This window comes from Pogona vitticeps, chromosome 6 (genome assembly GCF_051106095.1).
Source record: "Pogona vitticeps strain Pit_001003342236 chromosome 6, PviZW2.1, whole genome shotgun sequence".
Classification (NCBI taxonomy): Eukaryota; Metazoa; Chordata; class Lepidosauria; order Squamata; family Agamidae; genus Pogona; species Pogona vitticeps.
The window spans coordinates 44,104,405-44,130,768 of record NC_135788.1 but is presented as its reverse complement, the minus strand read 5'-3'; the positions used below and the strand labels follow the sequence as shown (position 1 = coordinate 44,130,768).

Sequence of the window (26,364 nt, the reverse complement as noted above, 5' to 3'; positions counted from 1 at the left end):
AATTCATGTAGGTGTTTCTGACATAAAATTTGGAAGTGTGCTAAGTGTCTTCTTAAAGCCAAATTCTATGGGAGCACATAAACTGTGCACATAAAGGCAATCATGCAAGTGGTTTCCCCCTTCCATCTGGGAACCATTACACAGCTGCCTACAGCGCTGTTTGCTGTACTGGTGGATGTGAGGAAACATGACATATGGCTTGCCAACCAGTTAGAATGACACCCAGTTGCCCTCATACAACCCCATAAAGGCAGTAGGATTCTGAAATAAAGATTAGTGTCTCACTGGGAAAGGGGAGAAAGGTGTAACTGTTTTTTTTTTGGAAGATTTTTACCAATCTTCCTTTATAATACCAAACTGCAAATCTGAGGGCAGTTATCTTCAGCGTATTTTCTCCCAATATTCTAGCAAGTCTTTCATGAGCATATTTGTTCCTTGTAACTAAAACTTGCGCCCACTGAGGTAGTTACCATATCAGTAAATTATTCCATGGAATCAATGGAACCATTTACTGATCATTTGCACTTTGACTCTTGGATGGATTTAAAATAGCAATGTAAGAGCTCACTGACCAATCCCTAGAGCCTTCAAATACTTCCTTCCCTCATTTACTGTAGAGTGTTCTGACATAAAGCAGGACTCTTGAAAACATGGGGGATGTTTATTCAAAGCTATTGGTTGCGAATCTGCTCCAACAAGCAAAAGCTGAAGTTCACAAAGGGAGTGTTCTCATTGTTAGTTCTGGGCTTCCAGCAGCCTCTCCTATTCTGTTTCCATGGCAACAGGTTTCATTCGGATCTGAGCAAAAAAAAAAAACCATGTAAGCTTTTAAAAAATGATTATGTAAACCTCTTACCTTATTTCCACTCAACTGACATCTGAATCTCTGAAAACAGAAGCAGGAGTGAACTGCCAGTAGCTGGAGACAACATTGCACAATTTAAGCAGCTGGCCATCCAGACCCCTTGCTTTCTACCAAGGAACTTAATAAGGGCATGAAACTTATTTTTTACCTGACACATTATATGACCCTCACCAGGAAAAATAAAATTTCCCACAACTTTGGTAGTCCAAACCAAAGCATAACATTGTTCTTCCCCCCGACCCCATAAACCAGGTGAGATTAGTGTTTAGTGCCTGACCCATGGTGTGTTCAGAACTAGTACACTCAATGACTCAATGATGTGTGTAGAACTAGTCCATTCATGTTTGCTAAAAAGCAGCCCTGACAATTACTTGTGTTTGGGTAAGAAGTGAAAAAGATGAAAAAAGGAGTCAGCTTCTGGGACTGTCTTTTGTGTGGTGTGTGGTGTCACTTTGTGAATGGATATACGCAGAAGAAGCTATCTTGTAGACCATCTTGATTGGTGGTGTCAGCTATGTAAAGCTTGGCATCTTTTTTCCTGCGGGCAACACAGGCACTATATTGTGCAACAATATCAGGCCATTTCCTGGCATTTTGAATTGTGGGTAAAGAAGCACATTATTCTACATACATAAACTGGAAGTTGTTTTGAGAATTGGATATTATTATTGGTACAGCATCATCGGTATACATTTGCTTTGCATAGTAATGGAAGCAGAAGTCAACAATATACGAATAGGAGCTAAATGTCAGTGTAGATAAGCAAGAGTTACCGAGTGTGAATATGAGCAGATGCAGTCACAGGAGCTTAGACTTTACTTCATTTGTATCCTAGCCTCTTTTCTTGATGGCATGTAAGGTAAGGCTCCTGACCAGGCACTGACCACCTTCAGCAGGTTGGAACTATTCTGATTGTTCCATTTGCACAGAGGTGAGGTCTAAGGGGTCATGGTGCTTTGTGGGAAGGCCTCAAGGAGAGATCTGAAGGAGGGACAGACATCTTGGCAAGGTATAGTTCTAAAAATAAGGGGCAGGAGAAGAGAAAAAAAATCTTTGAAGGGATCAGAAATGCAGGTGATTGAATAGAGTTAGGTACCTGTCTGCCAAGAGAGAAGTTGGGAGTTCAATTCCCTACTGTGTCTCCAGGGAGAAGAGCCAACCTGTGTGGCCTTGGGCAAGCTGCACCATCCTAGGACACTCCCAGAAGAAAGGAATGATAAATGACTTCTGATTACTCTCTACCTAAAAAACCCTGAATAGGGTCACCATAAATCAGAATTGACTTGATGGCATGTTATTATTGTATTTTGAAGGAAATTGTGACAACATCATATGTATCAGCTTGTATCTGGTTTGAATTTTGTCCTGCTGTGATCTTCAGCCAGCACTACTATTCAACCTTCCCAGAGCATTTGGAGGCAGTAATGCTAAACCGCTTTTCTATTTTGTTGTTGGATTATTGACCATGTGCCATATATGAGCATGATTATAAAAGCAGAAGTAGCAGCAGCATTTATCCCTTAGAAACAACGAAGATATAAATGTGTGTAGGTGGTGTAATATAGACTAAGGAGATGAAAGAATGACTCCTAACCATTTTTATCTTAAAAGTAGAATTTCATAGTTATGTTCACTCATTGTTTTGTACATTTCATCCTTTTACGTTCTTTTTATAACATAAGGAGTAGAAAGGGCTCTGATAACTGTTCTGCATCTTCAAACAGCTTCCACCAACTTTGCATCGCAACTTGAAAAGAAGAATCATTGAGAGATTCAAGAAATCCTTATTCAGTCAGCAGAGCAATCCCTGCAACCTGAAATCTGAAATCAAAAAGGTATCGTGTTCTAATGATCACTTAAAAATTGGTCATTATTTCTCCCTGTTATTTAAATGTGGAGTACATATTTTGAGGGAGTGTCATGAAGCATTTTTGAAGAATAAGTAAGATGCTTGATATTTCTGTATTCTAATATTCATATTTTATTCATGAAGAATGGAAGCCCATGAATAACAACTTTCCTGAAGGCAGTTGTTTTGAAAACAATTCAGCTTTAGTTTCAATGTATGTCCTTATTTATAATGGGAAGTTAACCGGCCCTATTTTTGGGTTTTTTTTTTAAAACAAGAAATTCTGGAGATGAAAAAAAATGATTTAAATGACACACACACACACACTGTTTTCTGTACATAAAACTGAAGGAAATCCCAGCATCAGCGGATAAAGAGAAACATCGCATCTTATTTACTGGGAGATCAGAGTATTTCTATTCATGAATGTGATCAAAAAGGTATAAGTATCCATTTAAAAACCAAAAACAAGAGTGCAAATGCTTAATATAGTGCTTTTCAGAAATCTGTTTCTGACTGTTTACAAAATCATTATGGTCTGTCATTTATATTAAATGCTTTTTTGGTAACTAATCAGCTTGGAATAATTATGTCTGCCTAATTTTCCTTGTAATGTAAAAATGGCCCATATTAAGATTTACAGAAGCAGATATTTGTTTATTATATATCTTTTGTATATGCAGGTGATCTTGAGTGGAATCAGAGGGGGGAAACATGCAGGAGATGCCCAGGAAGGAAAAAATGGAGGCATGTTGAGGGGCTGAAAGAGGAAGAGGTTTAACCTTTAAAAACTCAATTTTGCTTCAGCCTGATCAGAAAGCACTAAAGCTGTCTAAATATGCTGTCAGGCTCAGTATTTTGACATCACTCAGTAGACCTCAGATCATTGCTTCTTCATAAATCTTTATTTGAGAAATGATTCCATTTATTTCCAGGATGAAATGTAAGTGGATAAAACTGGCCCATAGCTTGTATTGGCTGCAGCAAGAAAACATTGGTGCAGCATGAGGAGCAGATGCTACCTTTGGATAACCCATGGTCAGTCTATCATAACCTCCCAGTTCCCTTTTGGGCTGGGTAATCAATAATAGGTGGCCCTAAATGGGTATAAATTCCTCCTGGATGCAAGACCACTAAGCTGAGACCCACTGCCATACGCTCTTGCCAATCCCCCCTCCAGTCCCTGATCTTTACCTGAGGATATCTCTTTGCCTCTGATAGAGCCAACCACCCATCTGTCTTACCCGGGATCTGCTCCTATGTGTGAAACCATCACTAAAGGTAGGCTGGAGCTCTCCCTGGCCCAACTTCCTCCTGCCAATCTGTTACCACTGCAACAGTTTCAATAGGCCCTGTCATGTCCACCAGCCATTGTTCCTGCCACATATCTGAAAGATGAAGCCCCTCATTCCTTAGTATGCACTAGGCTACAATGGTGAATCCACATTCCACCATCCTTGGTCATTACATGACCGGCTGCGTGAGTGACCTTATGTGTAGTCAAGTCAACTTTTCCAGGATTCTGGATTCTGCCCCACACTTGCTTCTTCAAATTGAGGTAACTTCGGGCATTCACAGCCACAGCAGTGTGATAACTTCTTCTATGTTGAGCATGATATCTAGGTTCTTATGGTCTGACAAGTCATTCTCACCTAGCTGAAGCACCAGTGCATCTGAAATTTCTCCGTGCAGTGCTTGACTGCCATCCTCAGCAATTCCAATTACATACCTTGGGTTCCAAACCATCTGATGCAAAGCTGCTCTGCCAGACCAAGATGCTGCCCCCATTGGGAACCCACTGCATACTTCCTTGCCCAGTAACCAATGCTATGACCAAATACCCATGCCAATTTTATTGGATCTGCAACAATCAGAGTGTTGGGTTCCCAGCCTGGGGCCTGGATTTATACTTCCTTGGTAGACTGGAATGGAAACCTCTGTTTTCCAGTCTGCTAAGGAAGACCTGGCCCACTTCAGCCTCAGGCAGCCTCTTTTCAATTGGCTGGCTTTCTTTTTGATCCTTGTTGCACCACCCCTAGACACAGAGCCTTCTTGGAAGAAGGCATCACATAACTCCCTACATGGCAGCCATCTTCACTCATGCAGAGAGCTTCCTGGGCCACAGACTGGGCCACAGATGCTATTTTGGACTGTATTTGGTTCAAATACTACAAAGTATCCTTGCAGAACAACCCAAACAGATATGAAGAACTCATTAGAACATTTTTTCAGCTATCTCAGATATTGAAGCAATTTCAAATGTATCTTATTCATGATTCTCTGTTTTACTTCTGTCAACTCTCTGTACCCTTATTTCAGCAGATCCTTTAGAGACCAGTGCTTTGCTCAAGTTGGGGGAAGTCCCTGAGAAGCGGTCAGGACTTGAAATTAACTCCACTGAACTCCAGAAGAGAGGTTGCCATTTTCGGTAGAAAAGCTGCCATCATCCCCCTGCCAGAAAAGAACCTTTTATCAGTTTACCTTTTACCAGAGCACAGGGAACACTTGACATGCTCTCAAAGCTCAGTGATATTTATAGGCTTAGTTAACCTGGGTTTCTCCAAAAGCAGTCTCCAGACCAAAGGTTTTAAAAAAGTTTATCTAAAAAGAAACAACCAAAAACAGAAGAAGTTTAAAACAAAGTAGAGATTATGCTTGGCTGGAAGCCAGGAAATAAACCGGAAACAGTTACAAAATCAAAGAACAAGCTTCTGGAAAGTAATGAACAAGCTTATGCAAAACAAAACAGACTTAGAACATTCACAAAATGAAGAACAGGCTATGAATGTTAGCAAAAAGGAACTGCACAGAAGAAAAGAAGAAGATGCTATTAATTGCTTGCTTCTTGTCAGCCCTTTTTTCTCAGCCAATTCAGGACGGCTCGACTAACTTCTAGGTTCCATCTCCAAAGTTCTCTCTAACTATGGGCCTAGCTAGATGACCTCCTGCTAAGTTCTAACTAACCCTAACCCTTTCCTCTCTGAAATCATCTCCCTGAATCCCTTCTCTATCTCCTAAGAGTCATCTTAAAGATTCCTCCTAAAGCCTTTCCCTGCATACTTCAAAGCCTCAAGGTGTGAATCCTGCAGACATAGGTCTGGAATGGTTTCTTTGAACTAATCTCCAGTTCATTTCAATTCTCTCAATTCAAGGTGTACTTATTGGTTTGTTTAACATATCAGCATATCAGAGGGGACTCATTCCATAGCAGCTTGCTTGGTTCTCTTTTTGAAACTGGCATTCCTTCGGATCTCTACTTTCCCATTGGAACTAAAACTAGCTAAGACACATCATTTATACAAGGAATCAAAACTATATCAAGGTAACATTAAGCCTCCTATCAGTTTCTCCCAATTTCCCCTAAGCTTAAGGAAAACAGTGGTATGTGTTGGGTGTGTTATGTTTATGCAGATATAGTGCTATGCCCCTGTGGCTGGTAATTCTTCACTTCATATAAACATAGACGTATTGCAATTGGGTGTTTTGGGATTAGGTTAATTCTAAAAATAATTTCAGGTTCTGTTCAACTTATGTTGAAAGAGCAATAGTACAGGAATTATTGTGCTATGAATGAGTAAGTGTTGTGTGCTTATGGTATTTTTGTAATATATGATTTTTTAAAAAAACAAATAATTAGAACCTACTGCAAAACTAACACACCCCTGATGCAAGTAACAAATGTCAGATGAGCCCCTGTTCTCAAAAATACATTACCTTGAAGGGTTTCCCCAAAATATTAAGAATCTCAAATTTTAAGGCTAGAAAGAAGTTCTCATTGATCAGAACATATCCTATCACGACTCACTGTTAATGGGACATCAGTAGATTGTCCTGGACAATGTCAGCTACCATGCAAAAAAGGGATTGTTTCCAAGTGTCTCTAACAGTGAAACCATATTTGAGTACTCTTTCAATAAACTATATCAATGTTACACAACATGTATTTCTCCATTGATAAAAATGAAAGAAAAACGTTTTTGACATTTGAGGCCTTATTCTTTCTTATTTAACTACACACACTGTTTCAGAAATGAGTACTGGAAGCATAAACATAATTGGTGGAAGAAAGTAATTAATCTTTTCCTTGAAAAGTTGGAGACAATTGCTAACTGACATGCCAAGCTCTTTCATTCTATCCATTATTTCCATTAATAGCTCTGTTCTCATCTGTGCCTTGTTTTCAAATGAATAGAAACAGATAACTTGAACATTGTTGTGTAGAGGTCTCATGGAAATGAGGGCAAGGTACCCCTAAGACATGGAAAAATGATCCATGTTGAACAGCAAGCTTACCTCTTCCCCCACCTTCCATTCCTGCCTAGGTTAAATGCCAGCCCACAAATAATACTGAAGCCAGACAGCAGCATCTCATTTTTGAGCTTTAAAATCCTGTAAATGAAAATAAAAGAACCTGACTTGGTTCAAAACTGTAAATTAAAGTTGATAGGGTACAATATGAAAAATATAATAATCATCCAGTGCTTGGATGAATTCCTGTCACTTTCCAGATTAGACACTTTCTCCCTTATTTCACCTGCTGTGACAATAGTCAATTTTCTAAGCAACTTCAAAGGGGTAGAGTTCCCTGGACAGATCAAAATGACTTAACTCACCGAAATGTCAGTTGGTCCCTGCAAACCGATGTGAAGAAAATCAGGCTAATTCCTGTTTACACGTAGACCTCTGTAAGACAACAATAGTGATAATGTTTGCAACATTTGTCCTATAGATATGTAATACATCTTGTTCCTGCATTCTCATGGGACCAAGCCCTTTAATGTGTGTCCAAAAAAACCCTTAAAGAAAACAGTGTTTTGTATCTGGCTCTTGTTTTTGTTGTTGAATTATATTCTGAAAATTGTTTTAATTATATTTGTGCATGGCTCTGGTGTCTGTAAGCATGAATAATAGAACTGTAGAGCTGGAAAGAATCCCAAGGGTTGTTGAGTAGAGTCCCTTACTAATGCAGGAAGCCTACAGCTGAAGCATCCATGAAAGACGGTAATCCAACCTGTGTTTTAAAAATCTCCAATGAAGGAGAGTCCACCACTTTCAAAGCAATCCATGGCCCTGTCAAACAGCAATTACTGTCACTAATTTCTACTTAGAGTTGGGTTGAATTCTCTGTTGTAATTTACAACAGAGGACCCATTACTTTGGGTCCTTCCCTCTGAAGTCACAGAAAACAAGTTTGCTCCATCTTCCACATAACAGCCCTTCAAAAACTTAAAACAGCCTGTCAATACCTTTGAATCTTATCATTAAGCATATCTATTTCCCCCCCATCCATTCTTCATAGGACTTGATTTTCAGATGCTTTGCCATCATCATAGCACTCCTCTGAGTATATTGCACCTTCTCAATAATCTGGTTAAACTGTGGCACCCAAAACTGGCACAGTACAGTGGTGCCTTGATTTACGACCATAATCCGTTCCAGAAGATGGGTGTAACTCGAAATGGTTGTAAGTCAAAGCACCATTTCCCATAGGAATGCATTGAAACCCCATTAATCCATTCCGTCTGAAAAAATAATCCCAAAAAAAACCCACCACTCCAAGTAATCAAATTATTTTTTGAAAAATAATCAACACACACACACACACACAGAGAGAGAGAGAGAGAGAGAGAGAGAGCCAGCCCCATCCCAACGCACGATGAGAATGGGGAAAAAATAATTAAAGAACCCACACACAGAGCCAGCCCCATCTGAACGTACAATGGGGCTGGGAAAATAATAATAACACCCACACCCACACCCACACACACACAGTCAGCCCAATCTGAACGTGTGATGGGGCTGGGAATTTTTTTAAAAAAACCCACACACAACCAGCCCCATCCGAACACACAATGAGGCTGGGGAAAACAATAATAACCCCACCACCACAGCCAGCCCCATCCGAACATGCGGTGGGGCTGGGGAAAAAACACACCAAAACACAAAAAACATCAGAGCACAGAAACATAAACCCCCAAAACCCAAACCCACCCTTCAAACAAAGTAAATGTACTTACTACAGAGCAGAAAGCAGCACCAGGCAGTCCGAAGCCTCCACCGATGTACTCACTCTAACCGTTAGGGCAAAAGAGCTACAAAGAAGCAGCCTCTTCACCTACCAATGATTAGCAAATTTGAATTCCCTGCCTTTTTCCCCTGCCTTTTTCCGGTCGCTACTTGAAGCTCCAGCCACAAGTCGAAGCAAAATTTTGCAGCTGGAGCTGGTCGCAACTCAAAATGGTCATAAGTTGGGACATTCGTAAGTCGAGGCACCACTGTATTCCAGATGAGATCAAAGCACAATAGAGCACTGTTGTGCCTTTCTTTCACTTCGGCACTATCCTTCTTTTGATGCAGCATAGAACTACATTAGTCAAAATACAGTATCAAAAAGGTTAAACAAATAAATAGATTAATATGAGGTAGCAGCAGATATAATCTATACTATAGACTATTATTCTCTTGTGAAAATCCCACCAACTTCAACTTTCTTTTTTGTTTTTTTTAATAAAAAGAATAGAGTCTATTTTTTAATCCTTCCACATTTCAGATATGTGTGGTGATATGATCATGGCATGTGCGTGAAATAGGCAAGTCAGTTTTTTAACAAAAAAACAAACAAACAAACTTTCTCACTGCACCTGAGGTTTAGGACTCTCTTCAAAATAAAATGGTTACAGCAAAGTTTTTTCATGGTCAGTATGTAAACCTGTAGAGAATGTGATTTGAACATTTTTTCCATGTTTACTATTGCCCATTCAGAAATGTATTGAACTTCCACACACCTCTCAATTTTAATGCAACTTTTCCTTTGGAACATTTCCATATTTCCATGCACTTTCTGAATAACTAAGATTGGTAGGTATAACAAAAGCCAAAAGTGGAGTATTATACTTTTATGACTATTTGATTTATTTTAGTGAATAATAGTCTATGTCTTCAGGCACATAGAGTTCAATATTTAGGCCACAGTTTACATGTAAAGTATAAATGATCATGGAGATCGGAACTGGGTCAAACAAGATACAGACAATAAACTTTCAAGTTGACAACAGCTCTATTAACATAGATAATGGACTTCCAAAGTGTTGACTGTCTGTGAGTCCTGATAATATACGGAGTTATTAGTGAATGTTGTCTCTGATATATGGAGTAATTAGGCTGTTGTCTCTAAAGGTGGAAGCAGTGACTTTTGTTTTCAGGTAAGAGTTGGCTGTGGTGGTGCCAGAGTTTTACCAAAGAAAATAACTTTTTGACTGTACACAAAGTTCTCAGGAAAACTCACCTATTCTATATCAGATTTGCATTTATTTATTATCTTGAATGGAGAGCATCTTGTCCACCCTGTGTAGAAAGTGGAGAGGCACTGCTGGTAGGGATGGTGTATATCACATTAGAACAGTGTTTTCCAACCTGGGGATCATTCCTCCTTCATACAGAGGGATACAGTTGGTAACTAGGTTTGTAAGAGGATCATTTACCTGTCTTTCTATGTTGCATGGCCTGATGTGTGCCAGCCGTTGTTTCAGGAGGCAACTGTCTGTACGTAAGCACAGGCTTGCCATTCAAACCTGGAGAAAAAAAGTATTATTGTCCAGAATAGGCTATAGCTTGCAGGTGATAGATGTGAATGTTCTAAGCTCAGAGCTGTAGGTGATAACCAGTGGTGTTCTCTCAGTTACCTTTTTAGGCCTGTCTTGTCATACCTTGTTCCTGGGTACCAGTTTTGCCCTGTCAGTTTGTTTGTTTTTCCAGCCCCTGGAGTGGGTACTTTAGTTTAAGAAATGCCTGATGTAAATCCATGAATGTTTAGTTTCTAACATGTGGATCTGAGTAGATGTAGTTATGTATGACAGCTTATCTGTGAATAATAGACTTGGTGGTGTTTCTGGCTTTTTAGTATATCATGGTGTTATAGCATGGTGTTTATAAGTACCTTGTGCAATTGCATAAAGATATACCTGCTGTGTAGACTAGTCTAGACTGAAGCTGATGGTATAGTGAACATAAACGTTCTGCAAAAATATGTTGGCTTTCCTCTCATTCTGCAGCTTACTTGTTTTTCCCCAACTTTTTTTTTTTACTAACTAAGATGTATTAGGAACTGGCAACTTCAAGGCAAGTATGTATACATTATCTGCAGTTTTGAATTTTCCACATTATTTCGCAAATCTTTAGAGCTCAGCCTTCTGCTGTCCCTATGTCTTACCATAATCTGCTTTCTGACTATTGTATATTGGCACAAGCAATCCATCCTGTGTATGCAGTGATACAAGGGACGCTTGATGCTGTGTGTTGCACAGGCTGGAATGTTCTTTCTGCTAGAACATTAATCTCTGCTGGCATTAGAGAAATAGAATGGGTTAAAGCTGAACCTTTAAAAACTACCAAGATAAATGTAATTAAAATAGTCACTCTTCTCTGAAACAGCCATTATGCCACTAATCATATACTGTATTTTTCCATTTATAAATGATACTTTTGTCTAAAATCTTTAGATTAAAAATTGAGGGTTGTCTTATATACAGAAGTAAGGAGGGGGGAGGGATCAAAGCACTTTCCCCATCCACTTTTTGTGAAGAAAGTGGAGGGGGAAAGCACTTTCTTCTCAAGAAAGTGGAGAGGGAAAGCAGGAATCAAAGTGCTTTGATCCCTGCCTTTCCCCTCCACTTTCTTGCGAAGAAATAAATTTCTTGGGGCTAACTTATACATGGAAAAAAACAGTATACTCAAAAATGATGATCTGCAACTTTTTCTCAAGAGTCAGTGGGAGAAAGACTTTATTTTCTTTACGAGAACCTCTTTCCTTTGTAGAATCTCCTCATCTCCAGGTCAGTCTACTCCCTCCAAAGCAGGTCCATACCACAAGCTGAGAATAGCCAAGTAAAAATGCTAGTTCTGTTTGTTGATGTTTTAAATTCAGTGCCTCCACTTCAGACTTTCAGCTCTGAGTTTACAGATCATTTGAAAGAAAAGACAGAAAGTTTACATTTGTGTTTGGCTGTTTTGCAGCTTCTCCAAGGTTCTCCTGAACTGATTGAGCCTAGCTTTTTGACATCAGATTGCCACTCAGTGCTTCATTCATCAGCAGGACATACTTTGGTCTTAGATAACAGACCAGGTAAGTCTTAAGAAAAAACATACTGCTCAGTCATTGGTAGGTGACATTAGCAATATTTGTTGTTATTGTTTAGTTGTTAAGTCGTGCCCAACTCTTTATGACCCCATGGACCAGAGCACGCCAGGCCCTCCTGTCTTCCTCTGCCTCCCGGAGTTGGATCAAATTCATGTTGGTAGCTTTGGTGACGCTGTCCAACCATCTCGTCCTCTGTTGTCCCCTTCTCCTCTTGCCTTCACACTTTCCCAGCATCAGGGTCTTTTCCAGGGAGTCTTCTCTTCTCATGAGATGGCCAAAGTGTTGAAGCCTCAGCTTCAGGATCTGTCCTTCCAGTGAGCACTCAGGGTTGATTTCCTTCAGAATGGATAGGTTTGATCTCCTTGCAGTCCAGGGGACTCTCAAGAGCCTCCTCCAGCACCACATTTCAAAAGCATCAATTCTTCGGCAGTCAGCCTTCTTTATGATCCAGCTCTCATTTCCATACATTGCTACTGAAAAAACCATAGCTTTGAGTATATGGACCTTTGTAGGCAAGGTGATGTCTCTGCTTTTTAAGATGCTGTCTAGGTTTGTCATCACTTTCCTCCCAAGAAGCAGGCATATTTTAATTTCATGGCTGCTGTCACCGTCTGCAGTGATCATGGAGCCCAAGTAAGTAAAATCTATCACTGCCTCCATATCTTCCCCTTCTATTTGCTAGGAGGTGATGGGACCAGTGGCCATGATCTTTTTTTTTTTTTTTTATGTTGAGCTTCAGACCATTTTTTTGCACTCTCCTCTTTCACCCTTATTAAGAGGTTATTTAATTCCTCCTCACTTTCTGCCATCAGAGTGGCATCATCTGCATATCTGAGGTTGTTGGTGTTTCTAGATAAACATGAATTATTAAATAAAAGTTAAGTGCATGTTTACCACTGTGAAAGTCCTGTGCATTCTGTGTGATTAGCTGTAATGGCATTCAGAATACCTAGGAGTTCCGGATTCTTATAGAAAATGGGTATATTTAAAGAAATACCCTCAAAAGAAGCAAGTTTTTAAAAAATACACAAACATGCATATTGTTGGGGAAATGCATGCACGTATGCAGTGGAAGATCACTTTTAAAATGTGTATATTTGGAAAAAAGTACCGTATTTTGCAGTGTATACAACCCCCTAATTTTGACCCTTGCTGGAGGTGGAGGAGCAGTTAATGGGCAACTACTCCTACACCTCTGTCTATCCTCCTGCTGCTTCCTTCGCTGCCCACCCGATCACCTCCACCAGTGCGACTACTTTGCCTCCGCCTCCTGCTGCCTCTGCCACCAGAGGGGACAAGGCGGACATGAGCTGGACATGAGCCCCGTCAGTCCCACTGGACAAGGTGTTCGGACAGGTGGGGAGGCAGCAGCAAGAGGTGCCCAAGTGCGTGTGACTGCTCCTTTGCCTCCATCTCTGTCTCCTCCTGCTGCTGCCTCCACCACCGGAGGGGACAAGCCGTGAGCCCTGGAGGAAGCATTTGGGCAGCGGAGGTAGCAGCAGCAAAAGGCGCCAGAGTGCGCGTGCAACTGCTCTTTTGCCTCCATCCCCTTCCGTGTATAAAATTGCCCTCAATTTTTCCTCTAATTATTTTAGGAAAATGTGTCATTTTATACACGGAAAAATGTGATACATTGACCAAAATCCTGCTATTTGGTGTAGTAAGTCACACTAGAGTATACCAATTGAATCAATGGGGATTTGGTGAGTCAGCACCTCAATATGTTCCATTGAATCAAATGGACCTATTCTAATTGCAACTGAAGGTATGCTCCAATAGGGTGCTGTCTGATGCCCTGTGGGGATGGGTTGGTTTGTTCCTTTTTCAGGCAATCACATGATGTAATCTATGGAGCAAACCAAATCATCTCCAGATCGTTCCTACCTGCACCTTTCTGAGCCTCTCTCAGAGGCTTCTACTTTTGCGGGGGGATGTCGGATTGCTCCGGTTTGTTCTATTTCCAGTGCATGTGATTGTTAGACCAATGGACCAAAAGTGGGCATTGCAACCATCAAAGATGTTAAGGCTTCTTCACCTGTCAACATGCTATATTGTGGAGTGGCTTAACAAGATACCCACTTTAAGATGCTGGCAAATTAAATATTTCCTCTGCTTCACCACAGAGAAGGGCAAGGGAAGTGAATTTTTGAAAAGACTATTCCAGTGCAGATGTGCTGCACCACCTATAAACAATTAAAAAAATAGAAAGCTTCCTCCTGGAAATAGGAGGAGGGGACAATGAGGGGCATTTTCCCCTTTTCTTGCACTTATCTTAAAGGTCTGGTGGAGAACCTACCCACAGCCGAAAGCAAGCCTGGTCGCTGTCAGCCCAAGTGAGCTTTGCTGTGGATTTGGCTGTGAGCTTGCTTTGGTTGAGAGTTGCCTGCAGCCAAATCCATGGCAAGGCCCATTTTGGATTACAGCTGCCCACAGCCAAATCTGGGGGATAGTGCTGGGGATATTGGAATATTTGCATTTAAATTCATGCCCGCATTCCCACCATGCGTTTAGCTCAGCAGGCAGGCAGATGAACACCTGCATGCAGCTCTTGACAAAAGTACCCACAAGTGTTCAGATTGGAAGCCTAGGGATGTCCCTTAATTAAAATGGAGAGAACCATCTAGAGGCTTAAAGGAAGGCATTAGCAGCTGCAGATGGTTGCTGACAGAAGTATCTACAGATATTCATATCTGAATAGTAGAGATACCCATTTATTAATAGAAACTGCCAATCTACAGGCATAAAGGAGTGGCAGTGCAGTCTGGTTCTGTCAAAGTGAATCAAAAAGTTGGTTTAACTGCAACTTCTCCTTTGTGCACATTGGTACTTCAAAGCCGAGGGAAAAAAATCACTGTATTTGTACACATGGTTGAAAATAGTTCCCTTTAATACATAATGTACAGTAAATTTCTTTTTTCGTATCTGATTTTTCCTTTCACTTTAATGAATTATGTCTGTGACGAAAAAAGAGTTGGGCATAAACTTCTTTCTGTATCTATAAATCAATTACTACCTCATACATTATGGTTTGGTTTTTCATTTAACTGCACTAAGTGCTATCATACAATTATAATAACTTAATCTGTTTAAGAACCTGGTCTGCATGATGTTTCTTTTGATTTAATCAGAATGTCCATTCAACCAGCCAAGGATTAACTCATGTAATTTACTCATAGGTCTTCCTAGAACTTCTGAAATGAATGAAGGAATGACATATGAACAAATGCAGGTCAGATATTACATTGTTTAAGCAGTTTTATAAAATCCTTTTAGTTCCATTTTCACAACAGATAATGAAACTCAGTGCACTTCACTTTTGTAGGCTGTGATTGAAGAAGTTCTGGAGGAATGTGGGTATTACAGTTTCACCTCAAATAGGTAAGTTTCACTTCAAAGATGTCAAATGATGTAAGGTAGATATAGTCACCTTTTCATGCATTTCCCTACTTATAGTTGTCTGGCTTTAGTTAACTGTGTGATTTTATGTCATGTATGTACTAGAACAAAGTTGATGTCTAATATTTAATCAGTATTTTGAAGGGCCAGCTACCTACCTGAAGAAAAGAGAAGTAGCATGATACGTTGAAACCGTTTCTTCCCATTATTTTTCTTTCCCCTGAAAAATCAGGTTGAAAAGGAATCTGTTCATTTTGTAAGATGTGGCTATAAATATTTCTTGGAGGAAAAAAAATCATGACCCTGTGTGCTATAATAGGCAGACCCAGGATTCTGGAGACCAGGGTTCAAATTCCTGCTCAGTCAGGGGAGCTCACTGGAATGTGGCAGCAAATGCCTTGAAAGCCCTACCAGGGTCACCAGAAGTGAAGGATTGCCAATGGCCAGAATGAACTCGACATGATGATGAACAGCTTAGATGATATATTACAACTAAAACAATAATAAAGAATTCCAGGACTACAAACTTGTCCAGCTGATGTGCTTCTGGATACAGCACAAAAAGAAGCTAGCAGAGGAAAGTAAAGAGGCTGTACAATTTCGAGATATTTGGTGGGAGCTGTTCAGCCTCTGTGAACATCACTGATATTCTGATTTCAGCAGCTGCTGTTCTTTTACTCTCTGGCCACCACCCTGATCATTGCTGCAAGCTTTCCATTATTGACTGGGATATATTTGGAGGACAGACGGAAACATTTCAGAAGTTAAATGCAATGTCAGTTAGTCATATGAAACTGCCACATAGTGACAGAAATCCAGCACTAAGCCACAACTAAAGTAGGCCCATTGAATCAGTGAGGATCTGGTGATTTTACTCCACTGTGAGTTCCATCTAGTTGTGATTTACCACTGGATTTCAGACACTGAGTCAGACTGTTGATCTGTATGTTTTTCATATACAGAAGTAGTCCTCAGGAACCTGAGGCAGAGGTCTTGCTCAACCCTTTGGCTAGGACCATGTATAGAATTGAACTGGTATGAATTATATTGATTCTTCCACGGAGCTACATTCTCTTCCCAATCAAGGAAATAAAACTTATGTAATAGAAGGCTATTTTTCTGTAGGATGAAATACATATCTTGGTATCCTGGATCTTGTGCATAATTTATGCTTCTTATTAACAGTAACACTGACATCTTTGAAACCAGAACAGCCTGGCTTTATTTGTCACCTACCATTTCAACTAATTTCTCTGCTAACTGATAGGTTGGACTTTGTCTTACTTCTTTTACTAGTGCAAACAAAGGCACGAAGAACAAACCATGTAGTCCTTTCTTCCTGTGACTACTGATCCATCTCTGTGGAATGCTGGCTGTAATCACTGTGAATTTTCTCACTACATAAAAAAACCACTTACACTTCTTAAATCTTTTCAGGTATCAATACTATCCATGGGGAGCAAGAAATCATCCAGCCCGAAGATGAGCACCTGCCATTCTTACTAGATTGGCATGTTTTCTAATGAGCCCTGCACGCCTTACTTCAACTCTTACATCTTATTGCCAGAGGACTGCACTTTACTTAAAATCTGAAAAATAGAAAGGCATTTAGGTGTTCAAGGCAACTTTCAAAGAGTCATCCAAAGAGCAAAAGTGAAGTACACAACTCTAGCAGTAGGTGTTTTCTATCCAACTTTGTCCTCCAAGACAATTTTTGTGTGTGTAGACAATAAGTTGAAAATACAGTGCTCTTCAGCCACTATGGTTGGTATGCTTTTAAAAGGGCTGATGGATACTCAGGGTTGCTGGAAATATATTCTAAGCTTTATAGAGTTGTTTATTTCAGAGATTTATATTTATAATGAGAATATCTTTTCTAAAGAGGGAGTATCAGAATGGGCAGGGGAAATTGCACAAGTGGAAATGCTCACAAATACATTTGAAGAAGAGATTACTTCAAACTAGTTACCTTAGGTATGCATGGACTTTGGGGTAGTTGGGATTCTGGTGCAGGTATAATACAAAAGACAGCATTTATAATTTGTAATAAATATTAAGTATCAGAACTAACATTTAGGGCATATTTAGTGTCTATAAAAGCCATAGATAAATAGCAGTATCTAGAACATGTACATAAACTTCTGAATTGCGTACTTGTATGCAATGTTATATATAGGTAAAGATACTTTATACAAAGATATACAAGGAAATAAAAATATCAGTATAATTACTTTGTATTGCTAGTCAGATTTGTAGCACACAACATGCTTTAGGGGGAAAATCACAAATTTTGGAAAATTTTTGGAATATGTGCAATTCCTTGTTACTAAGTCCATTTCTTCCTTTTCAATATCTTAGAAATCTCAGCTACAGTAAAACATGTAGAAGTGTAGACTAACTGATAACTACCTTAAATAGAGTTGGTGGCACCTCTTCAGGTTCCAGTGATTAAAAATAAAAATAATAACAAATGTATCTCAGTTGCAGCAACTGAGTCTTCAGATATGAAAAGAGCAACATTGTATGAGTTGCCTTTTTCTCTTGCAAAGAGGCTTCCCCTTTCTTTTCCGGCCTGCCCTCTCAAATGCTCCAAAAGGCATCCCAGCCCTCTAAAATAGATGCTGGATGCTGGGCAGGAAACAGCAGGAGAAATCTGTTCCACTAACAGAGTCCCAGGTTTCATTCATGACATGCAAAGCATACACACACCAACATAGTTTCAAAAGTTTGATGTTTACTGCATACCCAAATTATTAGACAATCGATTATTGGTAAGTTCTGGAATTAAAAAGAGAGTACAGGTTTAAAAAGACATGTTCAGAATGACCATTCTAGCCCGTCTTAGAATGGCCTCATCTGCCTGAGTGACTCCGGGACCAGCCATAAAGGATCAGAAATCCAGACAAGGGCACTGCAAGAGCAGCATTAGCAAACTTGTCCAATTTCAGGTTTTAATTTTTTATTCTTTTTTTAAAGTGGGTTCTTTTTGCATTGCTTCATGCTTTCTAGCAAAATGTTTGCTGCAGGCAGCATGCAAGTCCGTAGGAAACATGCAGACCGCCAAACGCTTAGCAAAACCTCCTGGATGCAGTACTTCATCAGGCAAGTGTGTCTTCATTGCAGTTTGAGAGCAAAACACCTCCCCTCCCTATTTTGCCTGTTTCCCACAGTAAAGTCACTGGTCCCAAACAGTTGCATGACTTATGGATGACACTCACATTTTTCAAAATAAAGTGGATCAGGGAATTTTCTAAGGAAGCCTCAGTAGTTTGACATCAGCCCACAAAACTTTCTGCAAAGAAGATGAACTACTCTTTCATCTATCAAGAATTTCATGACACCATAGATCTATGAGCAGAGTTTTACTCATAAAATAACACTTTCACACTTGTGCAAAAAGTTTTGAATATGATCACTGGAAGGATCCCTCTGAAAAATATGAAATGCAGCATAGTATATAGAAATGGGCAGGGGGAGAAGGATCAGTAGAGTCAGTGCACAAGAAGCTCCTTGGATCCAGACCCCCACCTCACATATGTAGAAGCTGAAATACTTTTGCATGGCTGCATAATGGGAATGAGTTCACTGGCAGTGTCAGATTGCTGCTAATTAAAAAAATCCTATTGTAATTTTGGGGTATGAATGGCTCATACACAATGCAGCAAAATTTGTGCACCTTGAAATCACAAAAGGAAGTCTTTAATCAATGGCAAAATGCTGCCACCAATTATATAATTCTCATTGTGCACACACATCCCCCACCAACAGGATTTCAAACAGAAATTTGTCTACAAGTTCTAGTTAAGTTAGTATGCAGATGTTTCCAATATACATACACGAACAAGGTTCATCACAATTCTGAAAAAAAACCACGGCATACCATAAATCTCATGCCAGTGCTAATGCCACAATGAACCTTGAGATATTTCACTATGTATAATTGTATTTCTAATTTATAGTGCCATGATAAACCACAGAGCAAATGCTTGTGCTATGATACTGAATTTGAAAATACCATCTGTAATGCCCTGTGAAAATGTGAAATAGAAACCATTTTAAAGTGTGATTACACATTTTGTAATTGCAGATAATAAAGAATGCTGATTGCTTTTTAAAACGTGTGTAATTATGTGGGCAACCTTCAAAACTCAACATTCATCGACTTGGGAAAAGCAAAGTAATCATATCATCTTGCTATTTTTAGAAAAGCAGACACCACAATCATTGAAGAGGATAAAAATTTGCATTTGCAGTGTGTCTGATTTAAAGAATGTTCTGATAAAAGAACAGAGAGACAACTCCATAATTGGCAGGGATCTGCATTGACCTTAAGATGTTGTCTGCACCCTGGTTCACAACTTCAGGTGGGGGAGAATGATCTCAGATTCATCTCAGTCAAGTCTGACAGTCTGCCTTGAGCCTAGTACCATTTCAGAAATCCAAAAGTTTGTGTCTCCCACTCCTTGTCTTTGGAATTCCAAAAAAGGTTAATGGTACTGCTCTGTCTGAAGTGAGTGAAACTGGCCATCTCAATAGAAGATTACACTTGCCAAATTGCAAGCAGACAGATAACCCCCTTTTTGTTCTAGTTGATTTCAAGTTTCTAAATAACCTTTGTTGTTGTTCTTCTGATACTTTGTTCTGAGTTTCACGGAGGGAAATCTCCACTTAGGACTGACACTTCCTCAAGAGCCACATCTTTATTTTCGCTCCATGGGAAGTAATTGCCTTTTTTCCAGACCAGCTCTGCCTAAGAAACAGTTGGGGTGTCAACATTTTTCTCCTTGCTGAATGATGTTGACATTTTCTTTGTTGCCCTTAGAATTTTTGCCTTTACAAGACTATTTCATGCCAATTGCAAGATTGTGTTTTGCAGAAAGTGCAAACACAGCTGCTTTGCATGGACTTTTAAAAAGTAGAAGCATTAGCTGGGTTGCTTGCATCTTTCTGCTCAATCAGCCAATTCATCTGTCCTGTCTCTCTGTGTGTTCTTAGCTTCACAAATGAAAAAGGCAGCAGGCAGAAACATTATGCACAATTTTTCATTGAAAAAAACAATAGCTTGTCCTTGCACTGAAAAAATGCCACATAGCTCAGTGTTTCCTTGACAGGCTGCCTTCACACACCAAATTTTCAGCATTTTGTTTCTGCACTAACAGACCAAGATAGCCTCTCTTGGCTGAGAACAAGAAATTTAGTGAGAATTCATCCCAGTCCTAGCAAACAGAATAGTTGTGTCTGGCTGGAGCTCCTGAGTAGCATGGATTATGCCTTTGCAACCTAGCACCATTTCAGACCATACAGAAGAACAGCCAAGATAAATTACAAAATGTTGGGGAGGATCCTCCTAATGAAAGTGGAAAGCAACATTAAGGAAAGCTTTCCAAACATTAGCTGTGGTCTTTCAAACAGCTGTTGTTCCTGCTTTGCCAGAGCAACCTTTCTGAATAAAGTTGCGGAGCAACTGCTAAGTTGGGACTCCGTGCAAACATAAGGCATACTGAGACCTTCCTAGCTGATTTCCTCCTTGGACATTGTCCAGTTTGGGGATGGGACTGTGATTGCCAGTAGGAAGGAGAAGCACAGAAACTAAATGTTGAGAAATTGAAAAGTCAATCTAGGTTTCCTGACACCACTAGCAAACTCCACCTTGGCAGGGGTTGGGCTTTGGAAAGAGCCACTAGATGCGGTATTGATCTGCATTGAGTCCAATTGGAAACAAAAGAAAAAGAAAAAGCTACCCATGGGAAAAAAGAAGGAATGCAAAAACACCATCTGTGCAAAATAAAACTTGTCCTTTGCACCACTACCTCACTGACCAAACTCTTCAGCAGGTGACAGACCCAACTGAAGTTGATTTTCCAGGACCTCAAACAAGTGATCCAGTTAATCCTCTTTCAGATACACACCGCAATGCTAGTATCCATAGAAGTTTTCTAGGGCACCTTCACTCACCTATTAGGAAGAATTATCAGAAGTTTTGTGTGTTCTCCAACAGAGATCTCCACTATCTACAGTATACTGAACTATCTTATGTGGCCTAATAACAGTACCCAGTGTTCTTGTTGTTGTTTTTTTAACCAAAGCTTTGGGAGCCCTGGTAGACCACCCAGTCACTTAAGAATGCTTTCTATACCTTTTTCTTACAGTATTCTGATCTGGCCTTCCTCTCACAAGAGATATTTAATGAACATTTGGGCAACAGCAACCTGTCTTGGGCAGCTTGGTTTGTAGTGAATGAGGAGAAAAGTGTTGTGATGCCCACTTCATGCTTAAATTGGCCTGGATTATTTGGGAATGTTATTACACACAAAGTCATTCAGGAGGTTTTACCCTAGGAAAAAGGGAGACAAGATTACAGACTTATGTTTCTCCTATCAAGAACAGTCTTAAAGCTGAAGACATAAATGGGCAGGATAGTTTCCTTCCTAAAGCTAGGTCAATGGTCAAAATTGCACCTCGGATGGCTTCAAGTTCCTATGATCCTTTCCAGATGAGTCTGACATGAAAAAAAAAACCATCCAGATAATAGTGCTGGAATATGGTAAGCTGTGGTTGAATGAGGTGGAGAAAATACAAGGAAATGCTGCTTTCTTTGTCCTTGATAATCATCATAATAATATATCTGCAACAGAAGCGAGTGTACCCTCCTTAACGTAGCTTCTATATTTCATGGAGGAACTCCCCAGATGTATTTTAGTCTACTGCAAGCCATGCAAGACCAATGGGCTGTGGAGGTTTAACCATGAGCCCAGAGGCATGCCAAAACAGCATCGTCTTCTCTGAAAGTTTTATTGGACAAGAACCATATAAACTGACTGTGATATTTTGATGACTTCGGCCTGAAGCTACACAAGGAAATGTTACTTAATTTATCCTCTACCATAGCAAAGCAAAACAATTCTTCTTAGAGTCTACATGAGTACATTCCACACTCAAAAAGGCAAACCTAGCTTCCACACATGATGGACTGAGGCGTAGCCTGCCTGGAGTCACGTAGAAGATGTGGGTTGTGTTGAAGTAGTGGGACGATGCCATGGAAATGGCAATAATAATGCCAAGTGGCCAGAAAGAGAGGTTCTACCAGTTCAGGCTGCCTCAAGAGAGCAGATATTGATGGCTGGAAGACTCACTAGCTACAGAGGTGAATGTGGGGGGGCGGGGGAACCCAGCAGATAATACTAGTATGTGAGCATACTCTTAGTGATAGCGAACTGGCCCATACATGGCACATGCACAAAACAGAGGGCTTCAGAATGAGTCTGGTACTTACAGAGGTGAAGAAGGGGCTTTCCTTTCAAAGTGACCAGAATTGAAGCTGGGCAGCAAATGGAGCCTCATTAGTCCTTTAGAATTTTAAAAATGAAGAACCAAAGAAAAGGGAAAAGAAAGGGAAAAGAGGTAGAAAAGGTGTCTTTGGTTTTTGTGTTTTTGGATGTGTTTTTTTTTAAAATGCCCTCGGTGAAGGAGGGGAGGCTTGAATAAATGACATGAATATCTTCGGATATTAAGTTGAATTTTATGAGGGCCTCTCCAATTACTGTGATTTGAAGGTTTCAAAAAATATGGCTTAAAATGTGGCTTTAACAAATATAAAATACACATTAAAACATATTTACTGTTTATTTATGTTTGTTTATTTATTATTAGATTTTTATCCCGTCCTTCTAGACAGGAGTCTACTCAGGGCAGCTCACAATATATTGTGCACAAAATGGATTTGTTGTTTCTACCTTCCATTTGCAAAGCATTTCACATTCGGGGTGGTAGTCCAAAAAAATCGAATGTTTTCACATTCATTCTTTAAATAGGCTTATATATTTCTACCTGTTTCTTTCTCTGACCTTCAGGCATTAAATATTAATTTGCCATTTTTATTTTGATTCTAAAGGGAATTAACGAAGCCTTGGGACTTGCCAGTACAATTTCTTATTTGAAAGAGTTGTCATCTTGAAAACATTTCAAGGACAGAATGGAAAATGAGTTTTATTAGATTCAAGGACTAAGCAATATTAACAAGAAAGTTCAGTCCTAATTGGCAAAGAGCAGGCTTTCGGGCATGACAGCTTGCCCATTTTGTCCAAAGAAGGGTTGAGAACAAGCTTGATTAACAAAACTTTGTTTAAGCTTTCTTTCTATATATAAAACCAATTCTCACAAACAAGGTATTTGTCAAAACTCAATGCAGACATTTTTTAGCCATTCATATACTCCGTACACTGCACATACTCATCCCACAGAAAGATAACTTAAGCAGTTACTGAGACATTAACATTACACAGATGTAATTTTTTAAAAAAAAAATTATGTAATGGAAATTATGTGATTGGAAGTTTATTGTTATTCTGGCCAAGGATATTTTAATTTAGAGCAAGTATGTGACAGAAGGTGACAGAAGCAGGATCACAATCCCAAATGCAGTGTTTCAGCAACTGTTACTCATAGACAAGGAATACTATTACAATAACCAGTGCAAAGAAATAGAGGACAACTACAAAAGCAGAAAAACAAGGGATCTCTTCCAGAAGATCCAAGAAATTTCAGGGAAATTTAAGCCTAGATTAGGAATGTTGAAAAGCCAACAGGGAAGAACATTATCTGCCCAGAATAAAATAACAAGAAGGTGGAAACAATATACTGAATACCTATATAGAAGACATAAAAGGACAACAAACTCCTTTGAAGAGGAATTCTGTGATGAAGAATCTATAGTTTTAGAAAGTGAACTGAAAGCTGCTCTGGAAGCACTGAGAAGGAATAATTCACCAGGGGTCAATGGAATACTAATAGAACTATTTCAAGCCACAGAGACTGAATCTGTCAAAATCCTAAGAAGAACATGCCAACAAATATGGAAAACAAAACAATGGCAGACAAATTAGAAACATTTGATATACATTCCAAACCCCAAGAAAGGAGGAGGCAAGGAATGCAGGAATTATAGGACCACTGCACTAATTTTCCATGCAAACATAGTGATCTCAAGGTGTTGCAACAAAGGTTTTTACTTTATATAGAGCAAGAAATGCCAGATGTTCAAGCTGGAGTGTGAAAAGGAAGAGGCACATGAGATCATACAGCAAATATCTACTGGCTACTGGAGCGCACCAAAGAATTTCAGAAGAAGGTCAGTCCATGCTTTATAGACTACAGCAAAGCCTTTGACTGTGTGGATCATGAGAAGTGGGTCCTAGAGCAAATCAAGTCTGAATTTTCTCTGGAGAGAAACATTACAATACTTAGGCTGTCCTACTTTCTAAGAAGGCATTATGAGAAGGCAAAATCCTATACATTATGAGAAGGTAAGATTCATGGAAAAACCAATAATGCTAGGAAAAGTTGAAAGCAGCAAGAAAAGAGGAAGACCAAATATGAAATAGACTGACTCCTTAAAGCAATGTTTCCCAATTTTGGGTCCCCATATGTTACTGGACTACAACTCCCAGAAATCCTGTTCAGCAGAGCTAGTGGTCAAAGCTTTTGGGAGTTTTAGTCCAGGAGCATCTGGGGACCCAAGACTGGGAAGCACTGCCCTAAAGGAAGCCACAGCTTTGAATTTACAAGAGCTGAGCAGGGCTGTTAGGACAGAAAATCTCTCATTCATAACTTGGAGGCAGCCAAATGACACATAAGAACAGCAAAAACTATGTGACAATAACAGACTTTCCCCCTCAAGCCTGATCGAATGAGAGAAAAAAGAAAGGGGGGGGGGAGACAGAACTGCTGACTCTCTGGATTCTATTTATGTAAAATCAAGAACTCAACGCTTTGAAAACCCCTTGGACAAATGTGCTTAGGCCTTATGTTCCATGAAAACTAAGAGATACAATTTCACTACCTGTTCATTTTATAGATTCTTTACTGAAATTTGCGAGCTGGTTTCAATGGCCCCAGTATGAGAAATTGGTGGTTCTCTGTGTGTTTTCTGAGAGGTGATGTGAATCAGCAAATAGGGGTGTGATTACTTGGATCTAGAAGACAGGGACCAATAACCAAGGATGGCACAACTCCACTTGTGCAAGCACTTGTTCTTCCTCCTTGCTCATGCAAGAAGGCACCCCAGACTTCCTTGCACAAGGGACTTTGTCTGTTGTGAAGAGGCTAGATGGCACAAGAGGGCTGGCTAATGTGCCATAAGGTAGAAGTACTCTAAGGGCAACAGTTTCAACCTCTGGCCACTCCTGGATGCCAGCACTGATTTCTAGAGAAGTGATCCCAATGGTATTCCTCCAATGGCATTGAATTGGATTTTTATCATGGATTTACATTCCTGCTCAGTCAAGCAAGCTACATGTTTTATTGCAGAACTACCAGGTATGGCTACATCGGCAGAATGTGAAAATTATCTATGTCTCCAACGGGTTACTTCTGAACCCCATTGCCAATGGCTACAGAGCAATGCACTCTTCCTTCCTTCCTTCCTTCCTTCCTTCCTTCCTTCCTTCCTTCCTTCCTTCCTTCCTTCCTTCCCACTCAGATCCACAAACTGTAAACCCAGAACTGTCAGAAATAAGAGGGAATGTCTGAACCTTCCACTGGACCAAATAAAAACTAATTAACATGGCAGTTCTTTATATGGAGGTAGCCAGTGCAGGGGACTCGTTTCAGTAAGATGAGCATTCCACAGTACTAGAAATAATGTAATAAAAATCACTGATAAATTTCTATTTAGAGTTGCAGATAGAAAGAATCTGGACAAGCAATCTTATCTTTCTTACCAGGATAGTCCTTTCCTTGAAATATTAGCAGCGCATTTTGTTAATTTTGTCACTGCCCATGCAAAAGAAGTATTTACATGAGCTCATATGACTGACAAACTCTTTCTCTAGAAGGCCTAAAAGGAGCAGTCAATGAAGTTATACTGACAATGAGATTCATGCTGTGGAGGATTTGGGATGATAAGATGCTTACATCATGTATGGTCTAAGCAAGCATAATGGAGTTTTCAGAGCAAATATATGCTCCAGCAGGCTTCTGTTCCTTCAGCGAGAAACATCTTTTTTTTCAAGAAGAGTTAATTTGGTTCTGAAGTCTGGCTTGGCCGTGGTTTAGAAATAAGTGGCAGCCACTTTAGAAAGGACTAATTGAAACAGGTTGTCAGTAAGTGATAGATGTCAA

The 26,364-nt window shown here is 39.7% G+C and overlaps 1 protein-coding gene across 19 annotated transcripts in view; it reads left to right on the top strand.

The window, feature by feature from the left end:
- The window catches only part of NEK10 (NIMA related kinase 10), a 123,338-nt gene extending 103,975 nt beyond the window's left edge, over window positions 1-19,363 (top strand). For 18 of the 19 annotated variants that reach the window (XM_078377308.1, XM_078377317.1, XM_078377304.1 and 15 more), the window contains 5 exons: window positions 2,590-2,700; window positions 11,727-11,835; window positions 15,027-15,079; window positions 15,173-15,228; window positions 16,684-19,363. In XM_078377308.1, coding sequence (XP_078233434.1) covers window positions 2,590-2,700; window positions 11,727-11,835; window positions 15,027-15,079; window positions 15,173-15,228; window positions 16,684-16,732 — 378 coding nt within the window. In that variant the 3' untranslated portion in view covers window positions 16,733-19,363. Of the gene's footprint in view, window positions 1-2,589; window positions 2,701-3,649; window positions 3,753-11,726; window positions 11,836-15,026; window positions 15,080-15,172; window positions 15,229-16,683 lie in introns of those variants that run through there. The other variant, XM_078377312.1, reaches the window with a different exon arrangement.
- The last annotated feature ends 7,001 nt before the right edge of the window (window positions 19,364-26,364 follow it).